General features: G+C 42.1%; 1 protein-coding gene across 1 annotated transcript in view; it reads left to right on the top strand.

Annotated features, from left to right (window-relative positions):
• The window catches only part of SEL1L2 (SEL1L2 adaptor subunit of SYVN1 ubiquitin ligase), a gene marked incomplete at both ends in the record, with an annotated part of 118,032 nt that overhangs the window by 88,723 nt on the left and 14,360 nt on the right, over positions 1–14,949 (top strand). Inside the window, 2 exons of the mRNA XM_080931432.1 lie at positions 8,255–8,323; positions 9,826–9,903. Coding sequence (XP_080787558.1) covers positions 8,255–8,323; positions 9,826–9,903 — 147 coding nt within the window. The remainder of the gene's footprint in view (positions 1–8,254; positions 8,324–9,825; positions 9,904–14,949) is intronic.

Below are 14,949 nucleotides of genomic sequence, written 5' to 3'. Positions count from 1 at the left end.
CACAACGGGCTGTAACCACAGTTCCAGAGGCTCTGAAGCTCTCTTTTGGCCTCCTCCCGTGCATAGTGCACAGACACCCATGCAGGCAAAATACTCATGCACATAAAGTAAAAATAAAACTTCAGAATTGAAGGAAACCTTGAATGCAGGACTTCGGCATTGAAAACCTGTGCTGTTTTTTAGTAAATAGCTTTCTTTTTTTTACACTACTCCCACAATATGGCCCCTAAAATCTGCCTCTCTGTTTTCAGAGCAAGAATACAGAAAGCCAGGGTCACTCAAGTTCCTTCATCTCCGACTTTCTAATCAATGGCTTCTTCTGTCTTAGGGTTTCTATTCCTGCACAAAACATCATGACCAAGAAGCAAGCTGGGGAGGAAAGGGTTTATTCAGCTTACACTTCCACATTGCTGTTCATCACCAAAGGAGGTCAGGACTGGAACCCAAGCAGGTCAGGAAGCAGGAGCTGATGCAGAGGCCATGGAGGAATGTTACTTACTGGCTTGCTTCCCCTGGCTTGCTCAGCCTGCTTTCTTATAGAACCCAGGTCTACCAGCCCAGGGATGGCACCAACCACAGTGGGCTGGGCCCTCCCCCCTTGATCACTAGTTGAGAAAATGCCTTACAGCTGGACCTCATGGAGGCATTTTCTCAATTGAAGCTCCTTTCTCTGTGATAACTCCAGCTTGTGTCAAGTTGACCCAAAACCAGCCAGTACAATTGACCCTTTGTCAACTTGACACTCAAACACAACACTATTAAGCCTCAACCCTTACTTTCTTGTTCATCTCCAGGATCTAAATAACCATAAGAGTCTCACATTCTTTACAAATTCTTATATATTAAACTGTGATCCCTTTAAAATATCCAGTCTCTTTTAAAAATAAAAGCCTTTTATAATTCAAAATTTCTTAACTGCGGGCTCCACTTCTTCCTTCAAGAGGGAAAAATATCAGGGCACAGTCACAATAAAAACCAAATCAATCTCTAACCATCCAATGTCTGGGAATCCACTTACAAACTTCTGGGCTCCTTGAAGGGCTTGAGTCACTTCTCCAGCTCTGCCCTTTGTAGCACACACCTTGTCTTCTAGGCTCCAGCTGCCTATTCTCCACTGCTGCTGCTGTTCTTGGTGGTCATCTCAGGGTACTGGCATCTCCAAAACACTACTGTCATTCCTTGGGCACTAATTGCAACTGAACCATCACCAATGGCCTTCCATGGCCTCTCACATTGCCGAGCCTCAGCTGCTCTTCATGACTGATTCATTCCTTCAAAACCAGTACCACCTGCATAATTCTTACACATGACCAAGTCCAGCCACAGCACAAGGTACAACCTTGGCTATCTCTGGAACATAGCCTCTTTGTGCTCTTATAAAACAGTTCCCAGAAGATTTCACCTCAATGATGCTGGTCTCTTCTTAATAACTGCTAATTTCTTAGCTCCAGCTGACCAGTATCAATAGTCCCAGTAATGCAAAGGTTTTGATTTAGTAGTTCTGGTATCTTGTTAATCACAGCTGATTCTTCAGCCCCAGGTAATCAAAACCACAGAATCTTTACAATCAAAACAGCAACAGCTCTGACAAGAGTCTTTAAATTTTTCCCTCTGAAATTTCACAAGCCAGGCCTCCATCTTCTGCAGTGTTCTCAATGTTATCTTCCAAGCTCCACAAAACATCCCACAGAGCTCTTCATTTCCCAATAGCTCTACTAGCTCAAAGCTTCAAAGTCTTTCCATAGTCCTCCTCAAAACATGGGTCAAGTTGTCACAGGAATACCCCACTTCTAGTACCAATTTGTCTTGGTCAGGGTTTCTATTCCTGCACAAAACATCATGACCAAGAAGCAAGCTGGGGAGGAAAGGGTTTATTCAGCTCACACTTCCATATTGCTGTTCATCACCAAAGGAAGTCAGGACTGGAACTCAAGCAGGTCAGGAAGCAGGAGCTGATGCAGAGGCTATGGAGGGATGTCACTTAATGGCTTGCTTCCCCTGGCTTGCTCAGCCTGCTTTCTTATAGAACCCAGGTCTACCAGCCCAGGGATGGCACCACCCACAATGGGCTGGATCCTCCCCCCTTGATCACTAGTTGAGAAAATGCCTTACAGCTGGGTCTCATGGAGACATTTCTTCAACTGAGGCTCCTTTCTCTGTGATAACTCCAGCTTGTGTCAAGTTGACAAAAAACCAGCCAGTACAGCTTTGGACTCATTTTTCTCATCTGGAGACTCCGAGAACATGGGTTTAATTCCAGAAGCTTGCCTTTGGTCAGGCACTCTGGGGGACAAGTCCAGGCTAATCCTTTTCACTGCTGAACTTAATGAACTTGAATGTGTGTGGAAGTCCATCCACAACTCTGAAATCGCAAACCTGACTGGCTTCTGCTCGGTTAGCCGTGGAATGGGGGTGGGTGAAAAGGACACAAAGACACAAGAGGCTGCTCCTGCAGCTTCTCCCATATTTGGCTTCTGATCCCTCAAGTCTCGCCCCCTTGGAGAGGATTTTCTTGGTGACTCAGGCTCCGCTGCTCACACTCCCAGACCACTTACTTTCCTCACTCTCTGTTGGTCTTCACTGCTGTCTGTGCCCACTGTAGAAGATGTTCCTGTTTCTCTAAATCACCAGTTTGTCTTCTGCTCGGAGTAGTGCCTGGTGTATATGAGGCACTCGATAAATGTATGTTGAATGGATGGATGCTAATGGCCTCCCCGTGGGATGACGCCTCTCAGCCTGAGCTCCCCCACTTTTAGCCAGCGTGATGTCTCAGTCCACTGAAGAAATTATTATGACAAGGCCCATTTTAAAGGTGATGCTCCAGTTTGCTGATCAGCAAATGAAAAATGAAAATACCCAGGAATAACTTCCCTGCCTTTCTCCATCGCTGCTTGCTTTTTGGTTGAATTCATTTCTCAGGATTTGTTATCACAGGAAACAAATTGGGCTTCTCCAAGACCAACTTTGTAATTATTTTTTAAAAATGTATATGTGCAAATCTTGATTACAGTATCTTGAATTTTTCCACATACAAATTTTAATTTCATTTGCGTTCTTTAAAATATAAAAGCTCAGAATGAATTGCATTAGGAAAACTGTGCTTGGATGCACATTATTAAAGTGGATGCAGCATAATTAAATTAAAACTGGCAGAGGAATAATATCGACCCTGAGGCAACTGCATCATCCTCTCTGCTACCCCAGATAGAGAAAGGGCTAATGTCCCGCTTCAGCAGGATCTACAGAGGTCTGGATAAAATAAGTGCTTATAATAGTCAGAATAAAGCATTTCCTTCACATTTCATTGTGGAGCAAATGCTGCAAACTGATTAAACTGGGGATTTTCTTAGAGCCAATGAAAAGCCACATTTATGATTTATCTGCATATATATGTATATGTGTATATACATATATAGAGAGACAGAGACAGAGATGAAGAGAACGACAAAGCCAGCAACAGTTAAAAATAAAATAACGAAACTTTACTTAACACAATGTCCAATATAGGCTATTTAGCACAACAGCACACCATTAGCTGCGAAACAAGCCATTATTTTATCTTCTTCTGAGAATGAAAACAGCTGTCAATATAACTTTAAGCCATCGGTACATGGTAGAATGGGCAATTAGTAAGTGTTCAGTAATTGCCTTAGAGATCCATAGCCCAAACTGGCCTCAAACTCACTTTGCAGCTTCGGATGGCTTTGAACTTCCGATCCTCCTCCTTCCTCTTCCTGGTGGAAGTGCTTTGTAAGTGCTGGGCTTACAAAGATGAATACCACACCCAGTCTATGTAGTGCTGGGTGTTGAATCCAAGACCTTGTACATGCTAAGAAAGCATTATATCAACATCTTTGATCTATAAATGATAGACAAGCACAAAACATTCAACAAACTGTGAAACTACATCTCCAAACCATCAACATTTCTGAGAGCACTAAGTTGGTTTTGCAGATAGATATATACCAAAGTGGCTTACATGGCAGTTTCATGTGGTGTCAAATACATTTTTATGGTCAGGCACGCATAGCCAGATGTGTTGGTACATTCCTTTGATCCCATCACTTGGGAGGTAGAGGCAGGCAGAGCTCTGAGTTCAGGGCCAGCCTGGCCTACAGATAGAGTTTCAGGTCAGCTAGGGCTACACAGAGAAACCCTGTCTTAAAAACTAAAACAAAGATAAAAACAAAATAATTTTACACAATACCAATAACCACATCAGAACCAATAAGATTAAAGAGGATGAATCAAGAACTGAAATCCCAAGTAGGCAAAGACAGCGAAGTAAAGAAAACCACACTACTGGAGTGTAAGCCACAGTGGGGTACTGTACATCACTGCTTTGGAGAAGAGGAAGCCAAGACACTGGACCAAAGCGAGCCACGTGGAAAAGAGTGAGCCACAATGCTGGAGAAGAGTAAGCCATGTCACTAAGTGGTGTCCGAGAAGCTGCCAAGCCTTTACAACCTATGGAATCACATTGGTCAAGGGTTGGGGAACTCTAGAACCTTTATTTGCTTCCGAGTAGATTATTTCCTTTTAAAAGTTCAAATTATCTTTCTCCCAGAAAGAAACACACACCCCCCCACACACACACACCAGAACTCTCTACTATAGATTAATTGAGAGCCAAAGTTCTAAACTGGACTTTGAAATTATTTTAGGACCATAGTATTTAGGTCAAGATGTCTGTCTTAGACAGGGTTTCTATTCCTGCGCAAACATTATGACCAAGAAGCAAGTTGTGGAGGAAAGAGTTTATTCAATATTTCTACATTGCTGACCAAAGGAAGTCAGGACTGGAACTCAAGCAGATCAGGAAGTAGGAGCTGATGCAGAGTTTATGGAAAAATGTTGCTTACTGGCTTTTTTCTCCTGGCTTGCTCAACTTGCTTTCTTATAGAATCTAAAACTACTAGCCCAGGAATGGCACCACCCACAGTGGGCCCTCCCACCTTGATCACTAGTTGAGAAAATGCCTTACAGCTGAATCTCATGAAGGAATCTCCTCAGCTGAGGTTCCTTTCTCTCCAGCTTGTGTCAAGTTGACACAAAACCAGCCAGTACAATATCACATAAAAATTAAAGTCTAGGTCCCTTATTTTAAAGACTCATAGATATCTATTCATTCATTCCTTTAAAAAAAAGTATTTCCTGGGTGCTTAATATATGGAAGATACTTTGTTAGTAGAACATGAAGGGGACAAACAGATAAGCTGGTGGGTAAATAGCATTATAGAGACATGATGTCTGTTGTAATGTAAATGATATTATGACCTGGAGAACACAAGGGAGGGGAATCTAAATAAATAAATCAAACCTAGAGCTAATGTGACTTGCATAAATGACACCCTTATTTGGGTGTATGCTTAGCTCCAGCCACAGAGTCTGACAATACCAACCTGATTATATCCAGTATCAACAGGTCTCAGTATTTGGATTAAAAAAAAAAAAAAAAAAAAAAAAAAAAGCATTGATACAAAATGCCCTTTTCTCAGTACCTGTGACTTTTTTGTTTGTTTTTCTTTTTAATTTGGCAAACCACACATAATTTTAAATTTCTCCCATTTAACTAACACTTATATTAGTCCAGAGACTTTAGTTTCAAGATTTCCCAATGCTTACAAATCTCTAATAATGTTTATTTTTGGATACAATTAAATCCTTAGTTTAGTAGCCGAAACTTACACTTCCAGTTACTTTTACAAGCGCTGGATTTGGTGTATTCTCCAGCCACACTGAAACACTAATTTCTTAGATAGCTTGACATTTCCAAGGGAATGAAGAAGACTCCCTTGCTCTTAACACTCCCCTAGGTTCTGATGCCCTCAATACAGTATCACTTACAGTGACAATATGGTGTCAATTTCTGGCACTTTGGTCTCTCCTTTTATACCTTGGAGGCAGAGTTCCAAGGACATAGAAACTATATTTATTCTGCTTATGGAAGCCTAATACTGGTTGCATGACTTTAGATGTCAATAAATAAGATGAGATATTAATAGTCCTTCCTTATAACAACAGTACAAGAATTTAGAAAGAAAAGCCCTATAAACATCTGTTAGGAAACAGTACAGTCTATATTCTTCTCCCATTCTCTATCCATCTAATTATTTGGGGGCATTCTTTTTATTTTATATACTCAGTGCTATTGAGATATATTCATTTTCCTGTGGGGGAGGCAAATGTAGGAGTCATGTTTTGCTTTAAACTATTGTTAGTTATTTGTTGATCTTTCAGCTGTTTTCATTCCTTGATAGTGACTATGAATTCACACAGAGATTTGGTGTGTCTTCACCATACCTTCCTCTCACTCCCCACTTACTCTGCTGGACCTCTTTCCCTAACACACCCCCCTCTCACATCCCATTCCCTTCATATAGGTATATTGTGATACAGATATAAATTCTTCTATGAATAAATAAAACTAAGCCCAGTTATTGATACCCACATGCACACAGGTGTGGAGCCAGCCACTGGAGTATCAGTAACCTACTAGTGGCCAAACCCTCATGGAAACTTGACTCTGTCTTCCCAAGCACCTTTAATTGCTGATAGCTCTTCAATCAGGGACAGGGCCTTATAAGCCCCACCCCCAACCATGCTGTAATGATGACTGGCTTGATCTTACCCAGTTCTTGTACAGGTAACCACAGCTGCTGTGAATTCATACATGAAACAACCTTGTCACATCTGGACCACTGCATTCCACAGCATTCCTTCTTATCCTTGGGCTCATACATTCTATCCTCTCTTCCACGATGTTCTTTGACCCAGTGTGGGTAGGGGAAATAGGATATATATTTGATTTAGGACTGAGCATTCACCAGTAACTTATTCTCAAGTCTCTGACCAATCATGAGTCTCTGTTTTAACTGTTACTCACTGCAAAAAGAAGCTTCTCTGATCAAGGTTGGCAGCCAGACTAATCTATGGGATAATAAACATTAGTATTTAGAAGGTCGTTTGATAGCATGAACATTTAGCAAAATGAAAGTTACAGGTCCTCTACTAGGGCCTATGACCTCCCTAGCTGTTGGCTTTGGGTAGGTTAATAATATCAGTCAGTGCGTTTTCTCCTGTAGGTCTGGCCTTAAATTCAACCAGAAATGTATTGGTTAGCCCCAAACAGCCATGCCACTATCTCACCAATGGGAACATCCTACTTGACAGAGCAGCAATATAACATTCAGGGTCAGCAACAGATAAAGTCATCGATGTCTTTTTGTGCCTAGTGGGATGCATAACACCTTCTAGAAACGAGAAATCTAAAGGAGCATGATTTTGTCCATTTACAAATGACTTATGATGGCTCATGTACCAAGAGGCATATAGCAGATGTTAACCAAGTTTTCTAAAGATGAAAGAGGTAGTGAAGCAATGAAGTCCAGCAGAGGTGCATCCTTACTTAGGTCCACAAGGAGGGCTGACTTAGCAATATGAGAGCGCCTTTCAAACAAGAGGCATCCATATTTTTTCCCTAAACATTTTCCTCTCTTTGGGAGGGAACAGATCATTACCCCTAATCTAGTCAAGACCTCGTAAAGAACAGATGCCCTGTGTTCAAATATGACACTGAAAACTTGTCTTTCGATATCAGTTCTGGGGTCAGTCATTTTTATTTCTCAGGACTTCTCTAGAAAGTCAATATGAGGCCAGAGAGTGGAGCAGTAAAGATAAGATTATTTTAGAATATTTAATCTTACTGGTCTCCTCCACTTTGATTCAGAAGAAACTATTTTTAACCTCTACAGAAAATCATGGTCTCAGCAAGCAGCTGGGTGTCTGGCATTATTCTGCCTCATAAACCTGAGGATTCTGCCAACTGTAGTACAAGCTATCGCAACACAAGTACACAGAAGTCTGTTCTTCCAAACAACAGACGACTTAAATCTGTAGCCGAGATTCATCTTTCCTGACAAAGCCACTTACCCATCTAGCTTTTCCAAATATGAGAAGAAAAATACCTTTACGTTCAATAAATATATATATATATATACATATATATATATATATATATATATATATATATATATATATATCCTGTTTCAGAATACAAACACACATATGCACATACACATGTTCTCCTACTCTTCAGGTTAATGGTTGAAATAACACTGGAAGAGTGCCTTGAACAAAATGGTTATTTCACAGATATTTTTGAATGCACATTGAATGAATAAAATCTAGTACAAAGAGTCGTTTTGTAGAATGCATTTGTGACTGGCAGTAACACTGTTCCTTTTCTCTCCAGAAGGCGTTATACTACTTTCTAAAGGCAGCCAAAGCTGGGAGCGCAAATGCCATGGCATTTATAGGAAAGGTACACGCTTCCACCTCCTCAGTCCCTTATTTCTTTAGGAGTTAAGAAATATGGGGGCTGGGGAGTTGTCTCAATTTATACAGTGCCTGTTGTTGAGTATGAAGACCTGGGCTCAGATCTCCAGCACACATGAATACACACATACACACACACACACACACACACACACACACACTCACACCTTCCCCAGAAAAACCTATCTTTTTATCAGGTCTGTAACCCCAAGTAAAGACAGACATCCTCAGAGATCATTGGCCAGTTAGTCCAGCTAAATCAGTGAATCCATGATTTAGTAAGAGATCCTGCCTAAGAAATGTAAGGTAGACAGGCCAGTGAGAACACTCAGCAAGTGAGACATTTGCTAGGAAATACTGGTGAACTGAATTCAATCATCAGAAACCACATGATGGCAAAAGGAAAGAGCCAATTCAACAGGACTGTCCTGATATGTCATGCTTGCTGGCAATATTCTCCCAACACACACACACACACACACACATACACACACACATACACACACACATACACACACACACACAGACACACATACACACACAGACACACATACACACACACACACATACACACACACACACATACACACACACATACACACACATACACACACACACACACATACACATACACACATACACACACACATCCTCCCTCTCTAAGGATTGAGTGGTATGACTAAATGCAGGATAAGGTGTGACCACACTTAAAGAACTCATTTATGGCAGCAGCTGAAGACGCACTTAAGCTGTGGGCAGCGAGCGGCTGGTGCTGTTAAGGTAAGAGGAAGAAGCCGATCAGAACATCAGCCTTTATCTGAGGCAGTCACAAAACCTTGAAGTACACCTGGCCTGGAGTCCTCTGCAGAGAATAACTATGAACCCATGGGCTTCCCTTAGGCCCAAGAGTAACAAGCTAACAGTCATCCAAGAATGGTACAAACCCTGGCCCAGTCAGAGGGTGTCTGTCTTTCCTCTACCCGTTGAGTGAGAAACAGTTAGTTCTACCCCAACCAAACTCAAAATCAGCCCTTATGGACCATTTGATGGGGCATTCCCTCCATTAAAAATGTCACTCCCTCCACTCCCCAGGGCTGCGTTGGCTCCCTACAGCCAATTTGCATTAGTTACCATGGGAATGCATACCCTGCTTCCAGAAATGTCCCATACTGTAATTTAGATGCAAGGAACAGGAGAAAACACACATAGGGTCCATTTTTTTGTTTGTTTGTTCTGATACAATCTCTCCCCCCCGTGTGTGTGTGTGTGTGTGTGTGTGTGTGTGTGTGTGTGTGTGTGTAACAGTTTCTTCTGCTTTCTTTCTTACTTGATGTAAAACTAAAATAACGTGTACTACTTTAAAATGGAAAATTCAGTGATAGTTACTATACTCCCAATACTGTAACAATCATTAGTGCTACTTAGCTTAAAAACATTCACCTCACTCTTGAGCGATTTTGCTATCTACAACCTCTTTTTCATCTGCAGATGTATTTAGAAGGGAATGTTGCGGCACCACAAAATAATGCCACCGCCTTCAAATACTTCTCCATGGCGGCCAGCAAGGTATGCCCTCAGCCCGCTGCAGTAATCATGTAAAATAAGTGGCTTCTATTTCAAGCAGACCCAAGAATCGATTTCCAGGAATTGACCTCAAAGTCCTAAGCCCTTGTGAGAAGTATGTAAAGTGAAGACCATTCCAAGGGATGTGGGGAGGAAAAGGTTTTTATTGTCGATAAGAGGGAGAGTATAGCTAGAGGTGTCTGCAAGAGCCCAGAGCCGGGAGAGAAAGTAGTAGCTTAAACACAGCCAGCAGACAGAACTGGACCGTGGGAGGGGAGTGGGGAGGGAGAGAGAGGATCAAGAAAGAGAACAAAGAGAAGACCAATAAAGGAAGACAAAAGAAGGCCAGAGATTAGCATGGAGGAAATCATAGGGTCTCATGGGAGTGAGAATCTGGGGGAAGGAAAGCCCATAAACTGGAGAAGTTGAGGGCAGGGCTCTCAGGGAGAAAAGCTGGGAGGAGCCACCAGAGCAGCAGGGACTCTGTAACAGTTTCGAAGCTTCAAGAACCCGGAGGGCCACAGTGTGCTTCGGTATACTAACAGGCGCCATGCATTTATCCGGTTTCTTTTGCACTTCACAATAACCCGAGAAAGAAATTTTGTGTCTGAGGGAAGTATATCGTCTGCAATAAAGCACTGAGCTCGAGTGTCTCCCATCTTTTTGGTAAGTGAAGGGAGCATGACCGGTCCCACCCCTGTTGGAGCCAGCAGAAAGCGACACAGAAGCACAGCTTCCCTCTACCCTGATGGGCAGACGAAGCCATGGCTTGGGAAGAGGAAGTAAAGTGGTAGGGGCGGAGAGAACGCTTAAATCACTAACTGCAGTAAGTTTAATACAAACATGGTGAGCATTCAGCTTTCCAGCACGGGTTATCTAAAGGCTGGAGCCTCAGCGGCCCAGATGTGAGGTTGTCAGGGCGGTACCCAAGGAAAGGAGAAGAACATGACTCTGGCTTGAGAGTCATGCCTACAGCCTATTCCAGGCCACAAATGAATTAAGCAACTTTTTTATTGGATATTCTGTGTGTTTACATTTCAAATGTTCTCCCCTTTGCTACCACTCCCATCCTCCCTCTCCCTCTCCTTGCTCCCATGAAGGTGCTCCCTCTCCCAACCACCCTCTCCCACCTCAGCACCTTGGCATTCCCCTACACTGGGAGAACCAGCCTTCACTGGACCAAATGCCTCTTCTCCCATTGATGCCAGACAACGCTGTCCTCTGCTACATATGCAACTGGAGCCATGTGTGCTCACTGGTTGGTGTTTTTGTCCCTGGGAGTTATGGAGGGTGTGATAATATTGTTCTTTCCATGGGGTTGCAAACCCTTCAACTCCTTCCGTCCTTTCTCTAGCTCCTTCATTTGGGTCCCTGTGTTCAGTCCTATGGTTAGCTCCAAGCATCCTCAACTGTATCTGTATGACTCTGGCAGAGTCTCTGCCAGGGCATCCATATCTGGCTCCTGCCAGTAAGCACTTTTTGGCATCAGCAATAGCGCTTGGGTTTGGTAGCTGCATATGGGATGGATCCCCAGGTGACGCAGTCTCTGGGTGATCTTTTCTCCAATCCCTACTCCTCTATTTGTCCCTGCATTTCCTCCTGTGAGTGTTTTGTTCTCCCTTCTAAGAAGGTTTGAGGCATCCACATTCTGGCCTTCCTTCTTTTTGTGCTTCATAAGGTCTGTGAGTTATTTCTTAGTGATTCAGAGCTTTAGGGGTTAGTATCTGCTTATTAGTGAGTGCATACCATGTGTGTTTTTTGTGACTGGGTTACCTCACTCAGGGTGATAGCTTCAAGCTCCATCCATTTGCCTAGGAATTTCATCAAGTCATTGTTTCTAATAGCTGAGTAGTACTTCGTTGTGTAAATGTACCACAATTTCTGTATCCATTCTTCTGTTGAAGGACATCTGGGTTTTTTCCAGCTTCAGGCTATTATAAATAAGGCTGCTATGAACATGTGGAGCATATGTCCTTGTTATATGTTAGAGTATGTTTTGGTATATGCCTAGGAGTGGTGTAGCTGGGTCCTCAGGTCCAATTTTCTGAGGAACCGCTAGACTGATTTCCAGAGTGGTTGTCCCAGCTTGCAATCCCACCAACAGTGGAGGAGTGTTCCTCTTTCTTCACATCCTCACCATCATCTAATATTAACTAAGTCTTTTATCTTAGCCATTCTGACTGGTGTAAGGTGGAATCTCAGGGTTGTTTTGATTTGCATTTCCCTGATGACTAGAGATGTTGAACATTTTTTTTAGGTGCTTCTCAGCCATTCGATATTTCTCAGTTGAGATTTCTTTGTTTAGCTCTGTACCCCATTTTTAAATAGAATCATTTGATTCTCTAGAGTCTAACTTCTTGAGTTCTTTGTATATATTGGATATTAGCCTTCTATCATTTGTAAGATTGATAAAGATCCTTTACCAATCTGTTGGTTGCTGTTTTGTTGTCTTGACAGTGTGTTTTGCCTTACAGAAACTTTGCAATTTCATGAAGTCCAATTTGTCAATTCTTGATCTTAGAGCATAAGCCATTGGTGTTGTGTTCAGGAAATTTTCCCCTGTGCCTATGCATTCGAAGCTCTGCCCTACTTTCTCTTCTAAGGTTTCAGTGTACTTGGTTTTATATGGAGGTCTTTGATCCACTTGGACTTGAGCTTTGTATAGGGAGATAAGAAAGGATCGATTTGCGTTCTTCTGCATGCTGACTGCCAGTTGAAACAGCACCATTTGTTAAAGATGCTGTACTTTTTCCATTGAATGTTTTTAGCTCCTTTGTCAAAGATCAAGTGACCATAGATGTGTGGGTTCATTTCTGGATCTTCAATTCTATTCCATTGACCTACCTGCCTTTCTCTGTACCAATACAATGCTGTTTTTATCACGATTGATCTGCAATAAAGCTTGAGGTCAGGGATGATGATTCCCCCGGAAGTTCCTTTTTTTGTTGAGAATAGTTTTTGCTAACCTGAATTATTTAACTTTTAATGCCTCACTTTCCCTATTCTTAAGCTGGGAACATAAGACTTCCTTAATGCCGTAATATTACAAAACACTAAGCCCTGCCTGGCGTATCATAGTTGCTGGGTATCAACTGTTGTCTTTTGTGGTCCGGATGTACAGCCAAGGCAGAATGGCTGCCAGCTCTGAGGAAACACAGAAAGTGTGACAGTTGTATAGCATGTTCCATGGGCATGCATCCAACTAACTACAGACCCCCGAACTGTACCTGGACATATACAGTCATTGTCTGTATGTGTCCTATACTCCAAGCCATATAATGACCGTTTGCAACCCCTGAGACTGTATTTGTTATGTTATGAAGAGATGATTCAAAATACAGGGAATATGTGTAGACTATATGCAATGCTATGTGATCAAGGGTGAGAGGTTCATTGTGTAAGGACTTTGGTATATTTGGTGGTCTGAAAGCCTGCCCCCCCACATACACACCATACCTAGGAACTGGGGGCATGCATGCTGTGTTTTCTGCTGCTGAAATATTTGCCTTGCTGGGCATGGTAGAACACAATTTCAATCCAAGCGCTCAGGAAGCAGAGGCAGGTAGATCATTATGAGCTCAATCTATATGGAGCTACATGATGAGACCCAGTCTCAGAGAAAACTAAATAAATAAATAAATAGATAGATAGATAGATAGATAGATAGATAGATAAATAACTTGACACAAGCTAGAGTCATCAGAAAGAAGCCTTAGTTGAGGAAATGCCTTCATGAGATCCAACTCTAAATCTCCCCTTCAATTAATGATCAGTAAGTGAAGGCATGGTCCATTGTGGATGATGCCATCGCTGGGCTAGTGGTTCTGGATTCTATAAGAAAGCAAGCTGAGAAAGGGGAAGCAAGCCAGTTAAGTAACATTCCTCCATGGCCCCTGCATCAGGTTCCCGCTCTGTTTAAGTTCCTATCCTGACTTCATTCAGTGATGAACATCAATGTGGAAATGTAAGCCAATAAACCCTTTTCTCCCCAACTTGCTTTTTGGTTATTGCATTTCATTGTAACAACAGAACCCCAAACTGAGACATCATCTAACACTCATTAACCTGGTCTTGGAAAACGCTCTGATTAACTCTCTGGCAGCCATAGTAGGAAGCATTTTTTTCTGTCATATAATTTTATTCTGTAAACTGGCAACCAAGATAGACTTGGATCAAGAATTCTTTCAACTGTTCTTCATTTTCACAAGCTGTGCACTGCCTTAGGAGCCTATTTAAAAAGGAAAAGCAGCCTGTGGCTACCGCTCTTGTGGTTAAGTTACAGAGAGGTTAGTCCTTTGCACCTCTTGCTTGCAATTTGTATGAAATTGCTGCTCAGAGAGACAGTTATCTGGAGTACCATTAGATTAGGCAAACAGGGGTGGGACTGGGATGACAAGGAGGTATCAGAGGACAATCTCTTGTAACCTGGCAAATAATGGTGATTTGTTATCCCACAAGAAAAATGCCAGAGATCAGGGTGTGTAAATTAACTCTGCTCCCTGAGTACTTGAAGATTATGAGTAGCAATGGCCTAGGCTGGTTATATTTTAACCTTAGCTTTTCTTCTTTATTCTCAGTGGTGTTGAGAACAAAGAAGATAAAGATAAAAAAAATAAAAACACAGCCACATACCCGGTGGTCACCGCTTGAACAACTTGCTGGATTTCTCATACACATTTCTGTTTTGCAACTTAAAAAGAAAATTCTATTTTTAGGGTTGAGCTATACCTAAGTCAATCAATTGTTTGCCTGGTGAGCACAAAATCGTGGGTTTCCTCTTTAGCACTGCATAAAGCCAATGTGTCCTAGCACTCCATAGGTGGAGGCAGGGGGATCAAAAGTTACATGTCAAGTTCAAGGCTGACCTGGACAACCTGTCTCCACAATTGTGCGTGTGTGTCTGTGTGTCTGTGTGTGTGTGTCTGTGTGTTTGCTTTAAATTTTATCAGAGCCAGGACTAAACAATGGTTTGCAAACCTTTTTGTCTTGTTAGCCCACATGGAACACATCAGGCCAAACTCTGTGCCCATACACAACCATTGCCCTTCC

Source organism: Micromys minutus, assembly GCF_963924665.1.
Source record: "Micromys minutus genome assembly, chromosome: 17".
Taxonomy (NCBI): Eukaryota; Metazoa; Chordata; class Mammalia; order Rodentia; family Muridae; genus Micromys; species Micromys minutus.
This window is presented reverse-complemented; position numbering and strand designations above follow the sequence as displayed.